This window comes from Helianthus annuus, chromosome 3 (genome assembly GCF_002127325.2).
Source record: "Helianthus annuus cultivar XRQ/B chromosome 3, HanXRQr2.0-SUNRISE, whole genome shotgun sequence".
NCBI classification, from domain to species: Eukaryota; Viridiplantae; Streptophyta; class Magnoliopsida; order Asterales; family Asteraceae; genus Helianthus; species Helianthus annuus.
The window spans coordinates 69,311,414-69,327,139 of record NC_035435.2 but is presented as its reverse complement, the minus strand read 5'-3'; the positions used below and the strand labels follow the sequence as shown (position 1 = coordinate 69,327,139).

Sequence of the window (15,726 nt, the reverse complement as noted above, 5' to 3'; positions counted from 1 at the left end):
GCTGCTGCGGGTTCTGTGGAGCTGGTTGTTGCGGTTGCTGGTTCTGATTGGCAGGCCGTGGGCTCCTACAGTCTTTGGCCTCGTGACCCATCTTGAGACATCTTTGACAACGACCCTTGTTGCACTGGCCGCTGTGATGCCTGTTGCAGTTGTGACACTTAGGGTGAAACCCTTGATACCTTCTCTGTCTATGACCACCAGAGGATTGCTAACCAGGACTCTGGTAGTGATCAGTCTTCTGCTGCTGAGCTTGGGATTGAACTGTTGCTGAACCTTTGCTTGAATCCCCATCCCACTTTCTTTTGTTGTCACTGGGTGTAGTGGGAGTAGCGGCTGAAGTGGTAGCACTGATACGTTTGGGCAACTTGTTCTGATCCACCGCCTGATCCGTGAGGCGATGAGCAAGACGCTGGATGTCTTGGATGTTATCGAGGTTAGCCGACGTAACGTGGCTCTGAATTTCTGAGGCTAGACCCTTGAGCTATAACTCGATGCGCTTGATCGGAGGGTCTACCATGGTAGGACACAAAATAGCTAGTTCGTTTGATCGCTTCGTGTATGCTTCTATCTCTGACCCCGTCATCTTCAAATGATAAAACTCATTCTCCAACTTGTGGATATCATCCCTTGTGCAGTACTCACGCTTGATGAGTTCCTTGAAATCGTTCCATTGGGTGGCGTTAGCAGCTGCCAACCCGAGAATCTGAACTTGGGCGTTCCACCATGTTAGTGCTATTCCTTCTAGCGTGCCAGTGGCGTATTTCACCCTGCGAGCCTCAGGGCATTCGCACATCTCGAATATCGACTCGAGCTTTTCAAACCAGTGGAGGAGTCCCACTGCCCCCTCTGTGCCGCTGAAGGTACTTGGACGACAGTCCATGAAGTTCTTAAAAGTGCAAACTTGCTGCTGCGCTGGTTGACCTATTGTGTACGAATAGGGCAAAGTTTAAATACAAGGGCTAGTTTAGGAATGTAGGATCTAAAGATCCTAGCGTAAGTTATGACTACAGGATATACTACCTGCTTGAGCAGCTACAAGTGCCGCAGCAACTTGAGCTTGAACGAGAGCCTCTAGCTGGGCTTGAGTCATGTTAATTCGTCCAGACATGATCTTCATAGCAAAAAGTGACGTAAGTGAGAGTGGTTCGCGAGTAGGGCGATGACAGAAAAGTGTAAGCACGTAGGTATTCTCGTGTAATAAAATCATGTGTATCTAAGCGTAATGCGAGCAAAGTTCTAAGCAGTTCTAGCAAACAGGCAATAAACATAAACCTTATTACCTAGGATGTCGAGTCTTGCACGTGGAGCGAAGCGTCGTTGTGGATCGTTGAGAGCACTGTTCTGGTTATAGTCTGGCTTTAATAAAAACGTTTTCCCATATTAAAACCGAGTTCTCTATAACCAATGGCTCTGATACCAATCTGTCACACCCCCAAAATCCACCTGCGGAGTATCACCGCTTGGGTGCGTGACTGACCAGGATCAAGCCACCAATCATATTGAACATGTATATAAGTAGTAAAAATTATCCATCAATACGAAAGGTGTTTATCAAAAACCGACAAAATTAAGTGAAGCGGAAGCATCTAAGTAAAACCCAAACGTAAGTGTTAATGTATGTAATATCATAAGTGTTCAAATAGCATCACGATCCAGTTGCCCACAACGACCTGCTCCTCCTTGTGCAAGCTCCATAATATACCTAGGGTCCTGCAAGGCATGCAGTAGATGGTCAACAACTAGTTGAGCGAGTTCACAGAAAGTAAGTTCATAACAGTAATGCGTACGTTCATCTAGTGGGGGCTTCCCATGCAAGTATATACTACTAGTGAGGGATTCTCACATTTATTCTCTATAATGGGGGATTCCCATTGTGGTACTTACTAGACTAATTGCAACCATGTGTTCTTCTTAATCCGAGAACAGGAATACGTACTAGGTCACGCAGGATTTACGTGAGTGCCCTTCCCCGAGGACAGTGGTACGCGTGAGGTTTACGTAGGATTTACGTAAGTGTCCTTCCGACCCGGAAGACAGTAGTGGGTAGTAGGTTACGCAGGATTTACGTAAGTGTCCTCCCGACCTGGGAGACAATGGTAGATTCTAGTTTACGTAGGTTTTACGCAAGTGTCCTGACTATCCTGAGGACGATGGTCTATAGTCTAGTGATTGCGTAAGTACGAGAAATCAGTCTATATCAAACATTCCAACCCAATTCCCAACCCGGGAATCCCATGCCTTGGCTGTGTGAACTCACCTTGGATTGCTCGGCAGATACACAAAGAGGTTTCTTGAACTAAAGAGGTCAACCACGTCCTAACAGGGTTACCATACAAGTCAGGTTTTGACTCCAAGTAACACATGTATGTTTACACATAGTCTAACAAGTCACGAGCACGTATAGTTCATGAGAACACGTATTCAGTCAAACACACTTTAATAGTTAAAGCCGTATGTAAGATTTGGACTCGCACAAGCCCAACATCCTTGTGCGATCCATCCGATGAAATCCAATAGTTCCCGGCCCAAATAACATAACAGTCCAATTAGCAGTCAAGTACGTAAGCCTAATTACCTGGCCCAATCGGTTGGGCCCGTGATAGTGTAGGTCCAAAACAGTGTGCGTGTATAACTGGTCTCGAGTCGCAACCAGCGATCTCGAGTCGCAACAGGAGGTTTCGAGTCGCAAGAGCTGGTTTCGACTCGTCATGGTCCGGTCTCGAGTCGCAACGGGACTCGCAACCGTGGTCTCGGCTTGTCATGGTCTGGTTTCGAGTCGCAACGGGACTCGCAACCATGATCTCGGCTCGTGCTGCTGTGTGTCGGTGTGAGGTTTCGAGTCGCAACTAGAGGTATCGACTCGCAACCGTGTGGCTATCAAATGTAACAACTTTCCATAATCTAATTCAATCAGTTCCGTGATTCAAGCAAACATCTTTGGCAGTTTCACAATTTGGATCAAATCACAGTTTATTCAGAAATCAAACATGTTCATCTCAAGAACATCTATATGCCAACACGCAGAATATATAATCGGATTCATGTGATTAATAGAATTACCAACTATCATGCAACCTAAGTCATAACCCCTTATCAATATTACAACCGGTTAATCAACATATATTCAAACAAGAACAATAACAATAGCAGTAGCCTTCAATCCGATTACCATGCATTCATAATATCATACAACCTATGAATCAAGTTACTAGCATGCATAACCCTAACGTAATCATATGAAATCAAAACAAATATAACATCAACATCACCAAACATGAAATCGGTGAACATATACTAACCGGGTGAAAGTAGGGGATCGATTCGGTTCACGAGCTTCGTGTGGTGTTTGCCGTCGGGTCCCAAAGCACACGAGAGAGAGAGAGAGAGAGAGAGGAAGTCTAGGGTTTGTGTGTTAATGTGTTTTGTGACAATTGAGAATACCAATCCCCAACTAGGGAAATTTACACGGTCAAGAGTAGTGGGCCGAGCCCAACTCGGCTGCCCCATGGTGTATGGTATCCGATTACAAGGTGTGGCCCAAATGGGCTTGTGTGACCGGTTAGCCTTGTGCGATTGGTTATGGTGTGCGGTTTGGGTTCGTGTAACATTCACATAACATACATATACACATAATGCACATAATAACATAACATTCATTAGATCGAAGTATCACATAGGCACGTAACGTTACACAAGATAAGTCTAAAGTACGAGTTGTCACAACACCAGCATACAAGCCGCTCCATTTGAGGCATTGTACGGGCGTAAATGCCGGTCACCTCTCTGCTGGGCAGAGGTGGGGGATAGTCAAATCACGGGTCCAAAACTTATAGTGGACACCACGGAAAAGATTGCACAGATAAGGCAACGCATGGCGGCAGCACGCGACCGTCGAAAAAGCTACGCGGATAAGCGTAGGAAGCCATTGGAATTTCAGGTCGGGGACCGGGTTTTACTTAAAGTCTCACCCTGGAAGGGTGTTGTTCGTTTTGGGAAACGGGGCAAACTCAATCCGCGGTATGTCGGACCGTTCGAAATCGCAGAAAGAATAGGCACGGTGGCCTACAGACTAAACTTACCAGCTGAACTCGGTGCAGTTCACAATGTTTTCCACGTGTCGAATCTGAAGAAGTGCCTGTCAGATGAGACCCTCATAGTTCCCTTGAAGGAGCTCACTATCGACGAGCGGTTGCAGTTTTTTTTTTTTTTTTTTTTTTGGGTAAAGGGTTACCCCGGTAAATTTTATAAATCACCAAACAAAAGAACAGGGTGTGCCAAAAACACTGACACACACTACAAGTCAAGACAACCAAGCCAAAGCAAAACCCAAAACACAACAACCAAAAAAACAAAAAACAACCCGAAAACAAAAGAACACGGCCAGCGACGAAACTATCAAACTAAACACCCCCCATCAGGAAACTTTAACCCGGGTCTTCAATCAGCACCCTTGCTGGGATCTGCCACCTCGTTACAACTCTGTTGTAATCCATATGCTTCTGAAGCTTGAAATCCATCAACCGAAGTTGGACTGTATGTTTAATCTTCTCGGCAACCTGGCTCACCGAACCATGAATTCTGTTGAAGAGCCTATTATTTCGTTCCTGCCAAATAAAATACGTCGCAGCCGCTACCACCAACTTACAAACCACACGTTCTAGGGTATTAGAATTCGAGTGCCGCTCCATCCACTCCAAAATTGAAACCCAAGATCCAGAAACGGTATCCATATCAACCATAGCCCTTACGTCCCTCCAGACCTGCGAAGCAAAATCACAAGAGAAAAACAGATGATCTCTAGAATCTCGATCATGCTGGCAAAGAGGGCAGCACATGAGCCTTAAGTTTGTTTCACTACCCGCTTCCCAAACACGCAACCGGTCCTGCGTTCGCAACTTATTTTTTATAACCAACCAAAGGTGAAAAGAATGCCGTGGGATACACTGGCTGAACCAAACCATATCCGCCCAGCTAACAGGAGTATCTCGGGTACGAATGTTGTGCCAAACTTCCAACGAGGAAAACTGTTGCTGGCTGCCCTCTAAATCCTTCCAAACCGTAAGATCCCGTAACTGAGGCTTAGGCATATCAATGCTCAACCCGATCAAAACTGGATAGAGATCATACCACGCTTGAGGCCAATTCCATTGGCCATTGCTGTCAAGTAAATCCGCGACTGAAGAACTGAGGTTAAAACCCGCATTTGCAATTCGTCTTGGAGTTATCATCGCCCTAAGAGGACTCAAGTGACACCAGTTGTCGCTCCAAGCATTAGTTTGCCTACCGGACCGAATGACTTTCCAAATGAAAGGCCGAACAATGTTACGAATAGATAGAATCTTCCGCCACCCCCAACTCATACCACCCCTACATTGAATCTCCCAGAAATTCTGATCCTTCACTTTATAATCATAGATCCATTGCACCCATAAAGACTTGCGTTTGACCAGAATGCTCCAGATATGGTTAGCGATTAGAGCTCTGTTTACATCCCCAACCCGCCTAATGCCTAGGCCACCCTCTTGTTTCGGAAGACAGACATCGTTCCACGCAACTTTAGCTTTAACCTTACCAATATTACCCGCATTCCAGAGGAAGCGACGCATACGTTTCTCCAGGTCATTTATGACACTAGCCGGGATAATAAAAACTGAAGCCTAGTAAATATGCATTGCTGAAAGAACCAAGTTGATAAGCTGAAGCCTGCCCGCAAAGGATAGGGTTTTTGTCATCCAGTTGTTAATCTTTTTGTCCATTCGGTCAACGAGGACTTTACAATGGCTAGCGGTCAACTTTGACGAAATCAACGGCACACCTAAGTATCGAACAGGCAAGGACCCTTCTTGAAATGGCATAATATTTAGAATTTCCTGGCGAATATGCTGCGGCACGTTACAGAAAAACACCGTGCTTTTTGCAAGGCTCGGAACCATACCCGACATTTTCGTGAAATCCTCCAAAGCGGCCTTGATCTTACTTACCGAATAAGTACTTCCATGCACAAATATGAACAAATCATCAGCAAACAATACGTTTATAATCTTCTGTTTCTTACATTGAGCATGGTATTGGAACAACGAGCTGGCACTAGCAGCCTTTTGGAGACCTAACTTGAGCACCTCCATAACAAGAGTGAACAAATACGGAGACATGGGATCCCCTTGACGCAAACCCCGTTTCCCTTTAAAGAACCCGTGAAGGTTGCCGTTTATGCTCAAAGAATATGTTGCCGTAGTAACGCATGTCATTATCCACTTCACCATTTTCCTATGCAAGCCGAAATGACAAAGAATCCTCTCCAAAAACGACCCGCTCACTGTGTCGTATGCCTTTTGAATATCTATCTTGAAAGCACATCTAGGAGGGCCTTTATTTAGATGATAGTTGTGCATTAATTCTTGCGTTAATAGAATATTATCAGATATCCGCCTACCTGGAACAAAAGCAGACTGATTAATGCTGACCAGCGACTCCAAACTGCCCTTTAATCTGTCCGTAATGATCTTACTGATACATTTATAAAGCACGTTGCAGCACGATATAGGTCGGTAATCTAGAACCAAGTCTGGCGTCTCCACTTTTGGAATAAGAGCTAAAATAGTATGGTTAACTTGTTTCAGCATTTGACCATTGTCAAAAAACTCCAAAACCGCATCCGTTATCTCATTACCCACTATTTCCCAAGCATGCTTAAAGAAAGCCGAAGTATACCCGTCAGGTCCTGGGGCTTTAGTTTCACTTATGCTGAACATGGCCTTCTTCACCTCTTCACGAGTAACTTGTCTAACCATACTATTCGCATCATTTTGGTTTACCACATTAACGAAAACATCTGAATTATAGATGTTCGATACCTGATCCTCCGTGCCCAAAAACCACGCGTAATGGTTTACAAGCGCAGCCACCGCCTCTTCACCTTCAAACCGATTACCTGCCACATCCCGAATGCAATGAATTTTGCTCCGGTTATTTTTACATTTGACTGAATTATGGAAGAAAGCCGTATTAGAGTCCCCAGCACATAGCCACTCCACCTTTGATTTTTGTTTCAAGAAGCACTCCTCATCATAGGCCGCCACTTTAAAATCATGAAGGCAATGTTGTTCTCTTTGTCGAAGCTCAACATCGAACGGGTTCAAGTCAACCAGTTTCTGAACTTCATCTAGGTCCTTGCGCAGCTGAATAACTTTTTTATGCAGATTTCCTTGTTGGAACAGGATCTTTCTAAGCCCAGGTTTCAGATTACGCAACTTATTGGTCACCGAGAACATAGTACAACCAGCAATAGATTTTCCCCATTCCCTCTCCACACAAACCTTGAAATCAGGTTTAGAAACTATAAAATTTGCGAATTTAAACGGCTTTGGCTTGAAGGAGGATTTCACCTTATTCAGCTTCAAGATACAAGGGGTGTGATCAGAAACTCGGGATGGATGAAAGAAAACATAAGCATCCGGAAACAGCTCCATACCCTTCATATTGCACATTACTCGATCAATTTTCCTAAGTAAACCAATACCTTCTCTCGGCTTCTGGTTCCACGTGAAATGAATTCCATGCCCTTTTACATCAACCAGCTCCGACCGTTGAACACATTCATAAAAATCACGCATACCTATCGATTGACTAGACATCCCAAAAGACGAGTCATCCGCGTGCAAAGCTGAATTAAAGTCCCCCATAACATACCAAGCTTTGTCCAAACACAAAAGCCTATGTCGGCACAAATCTTCCCACAAGCCTCGACGATCTTGGTAATTATTCATCGCATAAACAAAAGAACAGAAAACACTCGTATTATCAACTTTGGACCAAATTTGAGTATGAATAACCTGCTCACTTTGCGCTAAGACCATCACGTCCACCAGCTCATTATTCCAACCAAGAATGATTCTAGCACCCCGCTGACATAAACTTCCGTTTGACGTCCAGCTCCACCGTCTAAACACTTTGTTACACACACTAGCCAGATTGGTTGCATTCACATGAGATTCTAAGACCGCACAAACTGAAACTTTATTTTCTGACAACATCACACGAACCTCATTTTGTTTCAGAGGTTGGTTCAAACCCCTTATATTCCATGCAATGAAGCTATCCTACCGCTTTGACCGGGAGTGCTTGCCCCCTCAGAAACCTGCTTATGACTAGCATTCTTCATGACGAGCGGTTGCAGTTCGTCGAGGAACCTGTTGAAATCACGGACCAGGACGTTAAGGTCCCCAAGAACACGAGAATCCCTCTTGTTCGAGTTCGTTGGAACTCCCGCCGCGGCCCAGAGTTCACCTGGGAGCGTGAAGATCAAATGAAACTCAAGTATCCCCAGTTATTCGAAACCAATGCAACTACTACTGAGGCAGAAGCTACTACTGCAGAATTTCGGGACGAAATTCCAAATCAACGGGGGGATGATGTGACACCCCAGGAAAACCAGTAAACGATACAACTTACCTAGCTTCCTCAGTAACCGCATGCTAAATTTCGGGACGAAATTTCTTTCAAGTTGGGGATAATGTGACAACTCGAGTTTCCAGGATTCCACTTTCGCATTTATTGCACGTTCACTGTTTGTTTAGTTGTTTACTTGCACAATTGGTTTGCTTCGTAACTGTATATGTTTTGGATTCGATAAAGTGTATTGTAATTGTGCATGGTTATGTGTTACTTGTGAAAGATTTGACAAATACTTGAATGTGGTGATGAAACTGTAAATTGTATATCTTGTGCATGTAATATGTGATAAATAATTCTTAAGGGTGCTTAGTGCTAATAGTGAAATTCTAATCATTCTTAACCCTAATCCCTTTCACTAATCATCACCCAAGAATCAAAACACGTACTTTCACATTCTCTAATCCTCTCTACAATCATCTTCATCATTGGCACAAGCTCTTCATCACTCTTGATTTCCTCTCTTTGTCTTTTTTTTTTTGGGTAAAGGGTTACCCCGGTGATTCTATATATTCACAAACATGAAAAACAAGTAGTGTAGAGAGTCCACACTAGTTCAATCATGAGAGATGCCCCATGAAAGTAAAACAAAAGAAATAACAACCAAATGAAATAAATAACCAACAAGACTATAACCACTAGACTAACATCTAGGACTTAGCTACATAAACAAGAACTAATCAGCCACCATCATCGTCCACGTTTCCCTTGTGAATCTCCCAATCTTCTAACAATCTTCGCACTCTTGTAGTACTCTTGAGCTTGGCTCCCATCAGCTTGTACCTAACCGTTGATAATATAATTTCACCGATTTTCTCAGGAGGCCTCAACTGGTTTTTAAATAATCTAGCATTTCTTTCTTGCCAAACGAAACATAAAGCAGCAGCCACCAAAATTTTAGCAACAAAAAACCCTGCCGCTTTAGACCGAGCTCGAGCCAGCAACCAATCAACAATATCAGCCCATATCGGTCTGACCGTAGACATACCCACCTTGTTTCGAATAATCAGCCACACTTGAGACGAGTACTCGCATTCAAAGAATAAATGCGCATGAGAGTCAAAGTTTTTGTAACATAACAGGCAGCACATCATATTCATATTCTTCCTCCGCGACAACTCCCAATTTAAAATTTTATCTTGAGTCAAGAGTTTACCTTTCATTACCAACCACATCATAAACGCATGCCTAGGAATACACTGCGAGAACCAAACAATATTGCACCAATTTACTTCAGGATCTTTGTGACGAATTGAATGCCAAACACCCGAAGAAGAAAAATCAAATTTATCAGTGCCATCTCTCCATAACAGTCTATCAGGTTTTGTCGGATTCAAATGAAGCTGATCTAATTGGATGAGAACCGGAAATAAATCTCTCCAAGCCATAGGCCAAGACCAAGAACCATGAGAGTAAATGTTAGCCACAGTATCATCCAGCGTAAAATCAGCATCAGAAATGTTTCTTGGCGAAATAAAGTTACCGAGCGGACCTATATCACACCAATAGTCGAACCAAGCAGAAGTTTTAACGCCATTACCCACCTCCGACCATAATGATTTCTGATAAGCGGCCTCAACTGAACCACTTTTCTCCAAGACCAACAGCAATTAGAAGGGGTTTTACACACCCAGAAACTCTTGCCTTTAAGACGGTAGCTATACACCCATTCAACCCATAGAGAATCCCACTTCGAAACAATGCTCCAAATGTGATTAAACATAAGAGCCTTGTTCATATCCCCAATGCGTCTAATGCCCAAACCTCCTTCATACTTTGGCGTGCAAACAGCCTTCCAAGAAACCTTAGATTTGCCTTTAGAAAACGAGCTCTCCTGGGACCATAAGAAGTTACGCATACAAGCTTCAAGCTCATTAATGATCCTAGCCGGAAGCATAAAAACAGAAGACCAATAGATGTGCATGGACGAGAGAACCGAAACAATAAGCTGAAGCCTACCCGCAAAAGACAGTAACTTGTTCCTCCAATGTGTTATACGCTTCTCTAGTCTTTCCACAAGCACTCGACAATCATTATAACCAAGCCTAGAAGAGATTAAGGGGACCCCTAAATATCTGACTGGAAATTTTCCTTCCACAAAAGGCATGAGCTCCAGAATAGCTTCTTTTACATGGTTACTAACATTGCAGAAGAAAATGGTACTTTTTTGATTACTAGGCACTAGCCCCGACATCTTAGTGAACTTTGAGAGAGATGTCATAATACACCGAGCCGAGTTGACTTCTCCTCTAGCAAACAGGAACAAATCATCGGCAAAACAAAGATTGATAATCTGCTGTTTTTCGCATTTATTATGAAATTTAAAAGAAGAATCGATACGGACAGCATGATGAAGAATGGAAGTTAGAACCTCCATAACCAAAGTGAAGAGGTAAGGAGAAACTGGATCCCCATGCCGTAACCATCGTTTGCCCTTAAAGAAGCCATGACCTGACCCATTGACACATATAGAAAAAGAGGCAGTCGAGACACACACCGTAATCCAATCAACCATCTTCCGATGAAACCCAAACCCAAGCAAAGCATTTCTTAGAAAACCCCAGTCAACCGTGTCATAAGCTTTCTGGATATCAACTTTAAAGGCACATCTTGGAGGGCCCGAATGTCTATGATAATTATGCATTAATTCTTGGGTCAGCATAATATTATCCGATATTCTTCGTCCTGGAACAAACGCTGATTGATTAATGCTTACGATGTCATTTAGAGCATTTTTTATTCTGTCAGCCACAATTTTACTGATACACTTGTATAACACATTACAGCACGCAATTGGACGATAGTCAATGACAGCTGAAGGAGTAGGAATTTTCGGAATGAGCACAATATTCGTGTGGTTCAATTCCCGAAGAAGGTTTCCTGTCTCAAAAAAATCAACAATAGCACAAGTAATATCATTACCAACAATAGGCCAGGCACTTTTAAAAAACGCTGCTGTATACCCATCAGGACCAGGCGCTTTATCGATACCAATAGAAAACATGGCCTTTTTCACCTCTTCCGCCGTAACTTGTCGAATCATATGAGTAGCAACCTGAGGAGCAAGGACTTTAGAAAATAAATCCGGAGCCGGAGTAAGAGAAATATCGCCTTGAGACCCAAAAAAATTTTCGTAATGCTGAACAAACGGTTTATAAACGTTATCTCCTTCAAAAAGATTGCCTGCCGAATCTTTGATCACCTCAATCCGACTAACATGATTTCTGATTTTCAGCGATGAATGAAAAAATGCCGAGTTCATATCCCCCGCACTCAACCAATCAACTTTTGACTTTTGTTTCAGAAATCGTTCCTCATCTAACGAAGCCTCTTGGAGCTGACGACTGATCGAAGTCTCAGAAACTCGTAAATCCGCATTAGCTGGATCCCGATCAATAAGAAGCTGAATAGAATCCAGCTCCACGCGCAGCTTTTCAACTTTTTTATGCAGATTGCCTTGCTTGAAAAGCAAGGAGCGCAACGGGTGTTTCAGTAACCGGAGTTTTTTTACCACCCTAAATTGATGAACACCATTAACAGACGTCTCCCATTTATCTTTAACAATATCCGAAAACTCAGGTTTGAAAACCAGGAAATTAGCAAACTTGAAGGACCTAGGCTTCAACATACCAGCATCCGGGAACGAAAGAATGCACGGGCAGTGATCCGATAGCCTATACGGCTTAAACATGGCAACCGAATTAGGAAAATCAGCTATAAAAGCTGTATTACCCATCACTCGATCAAGTTTCTTTAGTAACCCTACCCCATTTTTTGGTTTTTGAGTCCATGTAAAATGGATCCCCATTCGGTTGATATCTACAACCTCAATATTATCCACACATTCCTGAATATCTCTCATACCAATAGAAATCGATGACGTTCCCATAGAATTATCTTCAATGTTGAGAGCCGAGTTAAAATCACCCATAATGCACCAAGGTTTATCATTAACAAGGGCTTTATGCACTGAGAGATTATGCCACAACTCTTTACGGGAAACATAATAATTAGCAGCATAAATAAAAGAACAAAAAATCATTCTTTTATCCAATTTAAACACAAGCTGAAGATGCATAACCTGAGGAGATTGAGACAAAATCATCACATCAAAGATAGCCGGGTTCCATCCAACAATAATTCTCGTGCCTTTGTGACAACAACCACCGTTAGAAGTCCACTCCCACGAACGAAAGACTGACTTACACACCTTACCCAAATTACCAACATCCACATGAGATTCTAATATAGCACACAAACTCAAATTAAAATCTTCGACAGCCTGCCGAACCTCTTTTTGTTTAAGCGGGCGGTTCAACCCCCTTATATTCCAAGAAGCGATACTAACCATCATTAACTATCGGAGAAGGAGTGCTTGCCCCTTCACTTTTAATATTAAGAGTACCCTCCTTTAAAAACCCGTCCATATCATAATCATTTTCAATAACCTCATCTTCATCGGACTCATCATTGTTTACCCCCGCCTTTGTGTTACTAGTTCCTGCACCATCTTCCACTTCGTTAAGAACATCAAAAGGATTAGTCGACCTTACATCCGTAGCACTCGATGTTTTATTGGTGTCCCCCTTCGGCTTTGAACCTACCGGCCGATATTCGAACTTTGATTTTTGTTTATTCACGGGTATACCCACTTTCTTCGCCGCTTTCTTGCCGTAAACACCTGTGTACCCATCCTGGTCCACAATTGGCCCCTTCTTAGCTGGACGATTCTTTTGAGCATTCCAATTTTGGTTTTCCTGGATAGCTTTACCCGGTCTCCTCGGCTGTTTAGGACAAACATCAGTCGCATGACCGAAGACACAACACTTAGCACACCGATGCGGATTCCACTCATATTCCACAAACATGGTCTCTTTAATAAAACCCTCCCCTTCAGGTTCTGGTATTGCCATTGAAATTTCTTCCCGGAGGTCATTATCTGCTGATATCTCAATCAGAGCTCTAGCATAGCTACTACGGCCCCAGGATTCCATGCACATAGATGTGGTAAACGAGTCAAGCATTTTTGGATCCCCGATAGTTGTTGCAATCAAGCTCAAGCCATCCTCCGTATAAGCTGCTAAAGGAACTTCGTGGATTTTGACCCATACTTGAACTTTCTTGACCTCCTTCTTTTCAAGCTTAGTAGTTGGCGTCCAGTTATCAAGAAATAAAGGTTGCAATCTGATTATCCATGGTCCATCCTTAAGGACGTTCGACATACCCACTTCATCATTAAACTTGAAAAAGAAAAAACCATTCGCGTTCATCATAGTTTTAAGTAACCCATATTTTTTCCAATTTGTGCGCACAAAATAATCAACCACTGGGAAAGCAACCCGATCACCTAAGAAATACCCATAAAGAGTGTTAGCCATCTTATCTTGCATAGAACGAACTGATTCCCTTGGAAGGACAACATCACAACCATCATACTTCTCGGAACTGGCAAGTGACCGAAAATTAACTTTCTTCACAGAATTAGCAGCTACCGTATCTGCATAAGACATAGGTTTGGCACTAGATCCCTTAGGCGGCTGACCATCCAGATTAACACCCCCATCAGATTTAGACCAAGCAGCATCATATTCCGATTGAGAAACCGGAACAGTGATCTTAACAAGTTCATCAATTACATTAAAATTTTTATCCACTGGATGCGGCAATTGCACAGAACCCCTTCTAGGTAAGACCGGATTACCATCAATATTGACCACTCGACTTGTCAAACCCTTATACTGAAACGACGGCTTACCTCGATCACGAAGAACAGAATCATCAATTTTAGGACGATCATCCATGATGAGATAGACACCTCTCTCTATCAAACAATAAGAACAATAGCCATGCACACAGAAGACACGTAGCCAAGAAAACCAAGAACCCGAAAAGCAGAAAAAAGAGAAACCCTAATTCTAGCAAACCCTATTTTATGTATCCTTCCGTGATCTATAGTAACCCTATTAATCAAAATCTTAGCAAGATCGATCAACCAAGATGACTATAAACAACTTCAAAATAACACAAACATAAGGCGGCAAACGAAATCAAGAAAGAAAAAATCCTAGACGAAAATCGGTCAAACCTGCTAACGAGTTCGTTATAGAGATTCAAGGATAATCCCTAATCACAGACTGTTATACAGAGAATTACGATAAAGATCTGAGGATTCATGAAGAACAACGAAATCGCCAAGCTAGAGAGAGAGCATTAGGGTTTCCGAAAGAATACTTACAGAAGGTCCCCGCAAGATATTTCCTCTCTTTGTCTAGAATCAATCCAAGGTAATTGTTTAATGATTGTTGTTGTTAATCGTTGATTGATTGATTCATGCTAAAACCCTAGTTCTACATGTAATGGTTCTGTGTTTGATTGATTCTGATTGTTGTAAATGGTTGGTGTTCAGTTGTGTAATCACTTGGTGAATGATTAAGATGCCTGTTATGATTGAATAGTTGATTTTTGATTTGATTTCTGCAAATGTATGATATTAGGGTTCCTGTTCGTAAGAACGTAACTGTTACGTTGCTTATTTTAGGTTTCTGTGCGCAACTAGGGTTTTGGTGTCAATATGCATGATGTCCAAATTTTGTTTGAGGTTGAAATGGTCCGAAGTTTGTGTGATACATGCTATCCGAACTTTTGTGTGGTGTAACAAGGGTTCGAGTTTTTATAAGAGAACCCTTGGTCCGAGTTTTGAGATTTAGTGGACTTGGTCCGACTTTATAAAGGATGCTATGACCGAATTTTTGAGTAAGGAAAGCCTAGTCCGAGTTTAAAGAGGGGGGGGGGTATAAGTCCGACTTTTGTTGGGTGAGTGTTGTCCGAGTTTGGGCCATAGAGCTTTGCCCGAGTTTTGTTATACATACACAAAGGGTCCGAGTTTTGCATGCATTATGTGATGTCCGACTTTATGTAATTGAAAGGGGTCCGAACATTGTGAAAACATGTGTGTCCGAGTTTTAGAAAGGACATGAAGTCCGAATTTTTGTTTAAACACAAGGATCCGACCTTTTAAGGATATGAGGGATGTCCGAATTTTTATATATGAATACAAGGGAGTCCGAATTTTTATATATGAATACAAGGGAGTCCGAATTTTATAACGTATGCACCTTTGTCCGAGTTTTATACATATCATATAGTCCGACCTTTGAATCTTAAACATGATCCGAGTTTGTTTAATATACTAGTCCAACCTTTATGCTTGATAACCTAGTCCGAGTATTACGCTTAATACATAGTCTGAACTTTATGCTTGATGAATGATCCGAC

General features: G+C 42.5%; 1 protein-coding gene across 1 annotated transcript; it reads right to left on the bottom strand.

Moving 5' to 3' along the window:
* Nucleotides 1-9,131: 9,131 nt before the first annotated feature.
* Nucleotides 9,132-14,252, bottom strand: LOC110931630. Its single transcript, XM_022175015.1, has 3 exons — nucleotides 12,800-14,252; nucleotides 10,057-12,693; nucleotides 9,132-9,943 (listed from the first exon to the last, which is right to left on the bottom strand). Exons 1-3 carry the CDS (start codon nucleotides 14,250-14,252, stop codon nucleotides 9,132-9,134), a joined length of 4,902 nt encoding a protein of 1,633 aa, XP_022030707.1.
* Nucleotides 14,253-15,726: the final 1,474 nt, after the last annotated feature.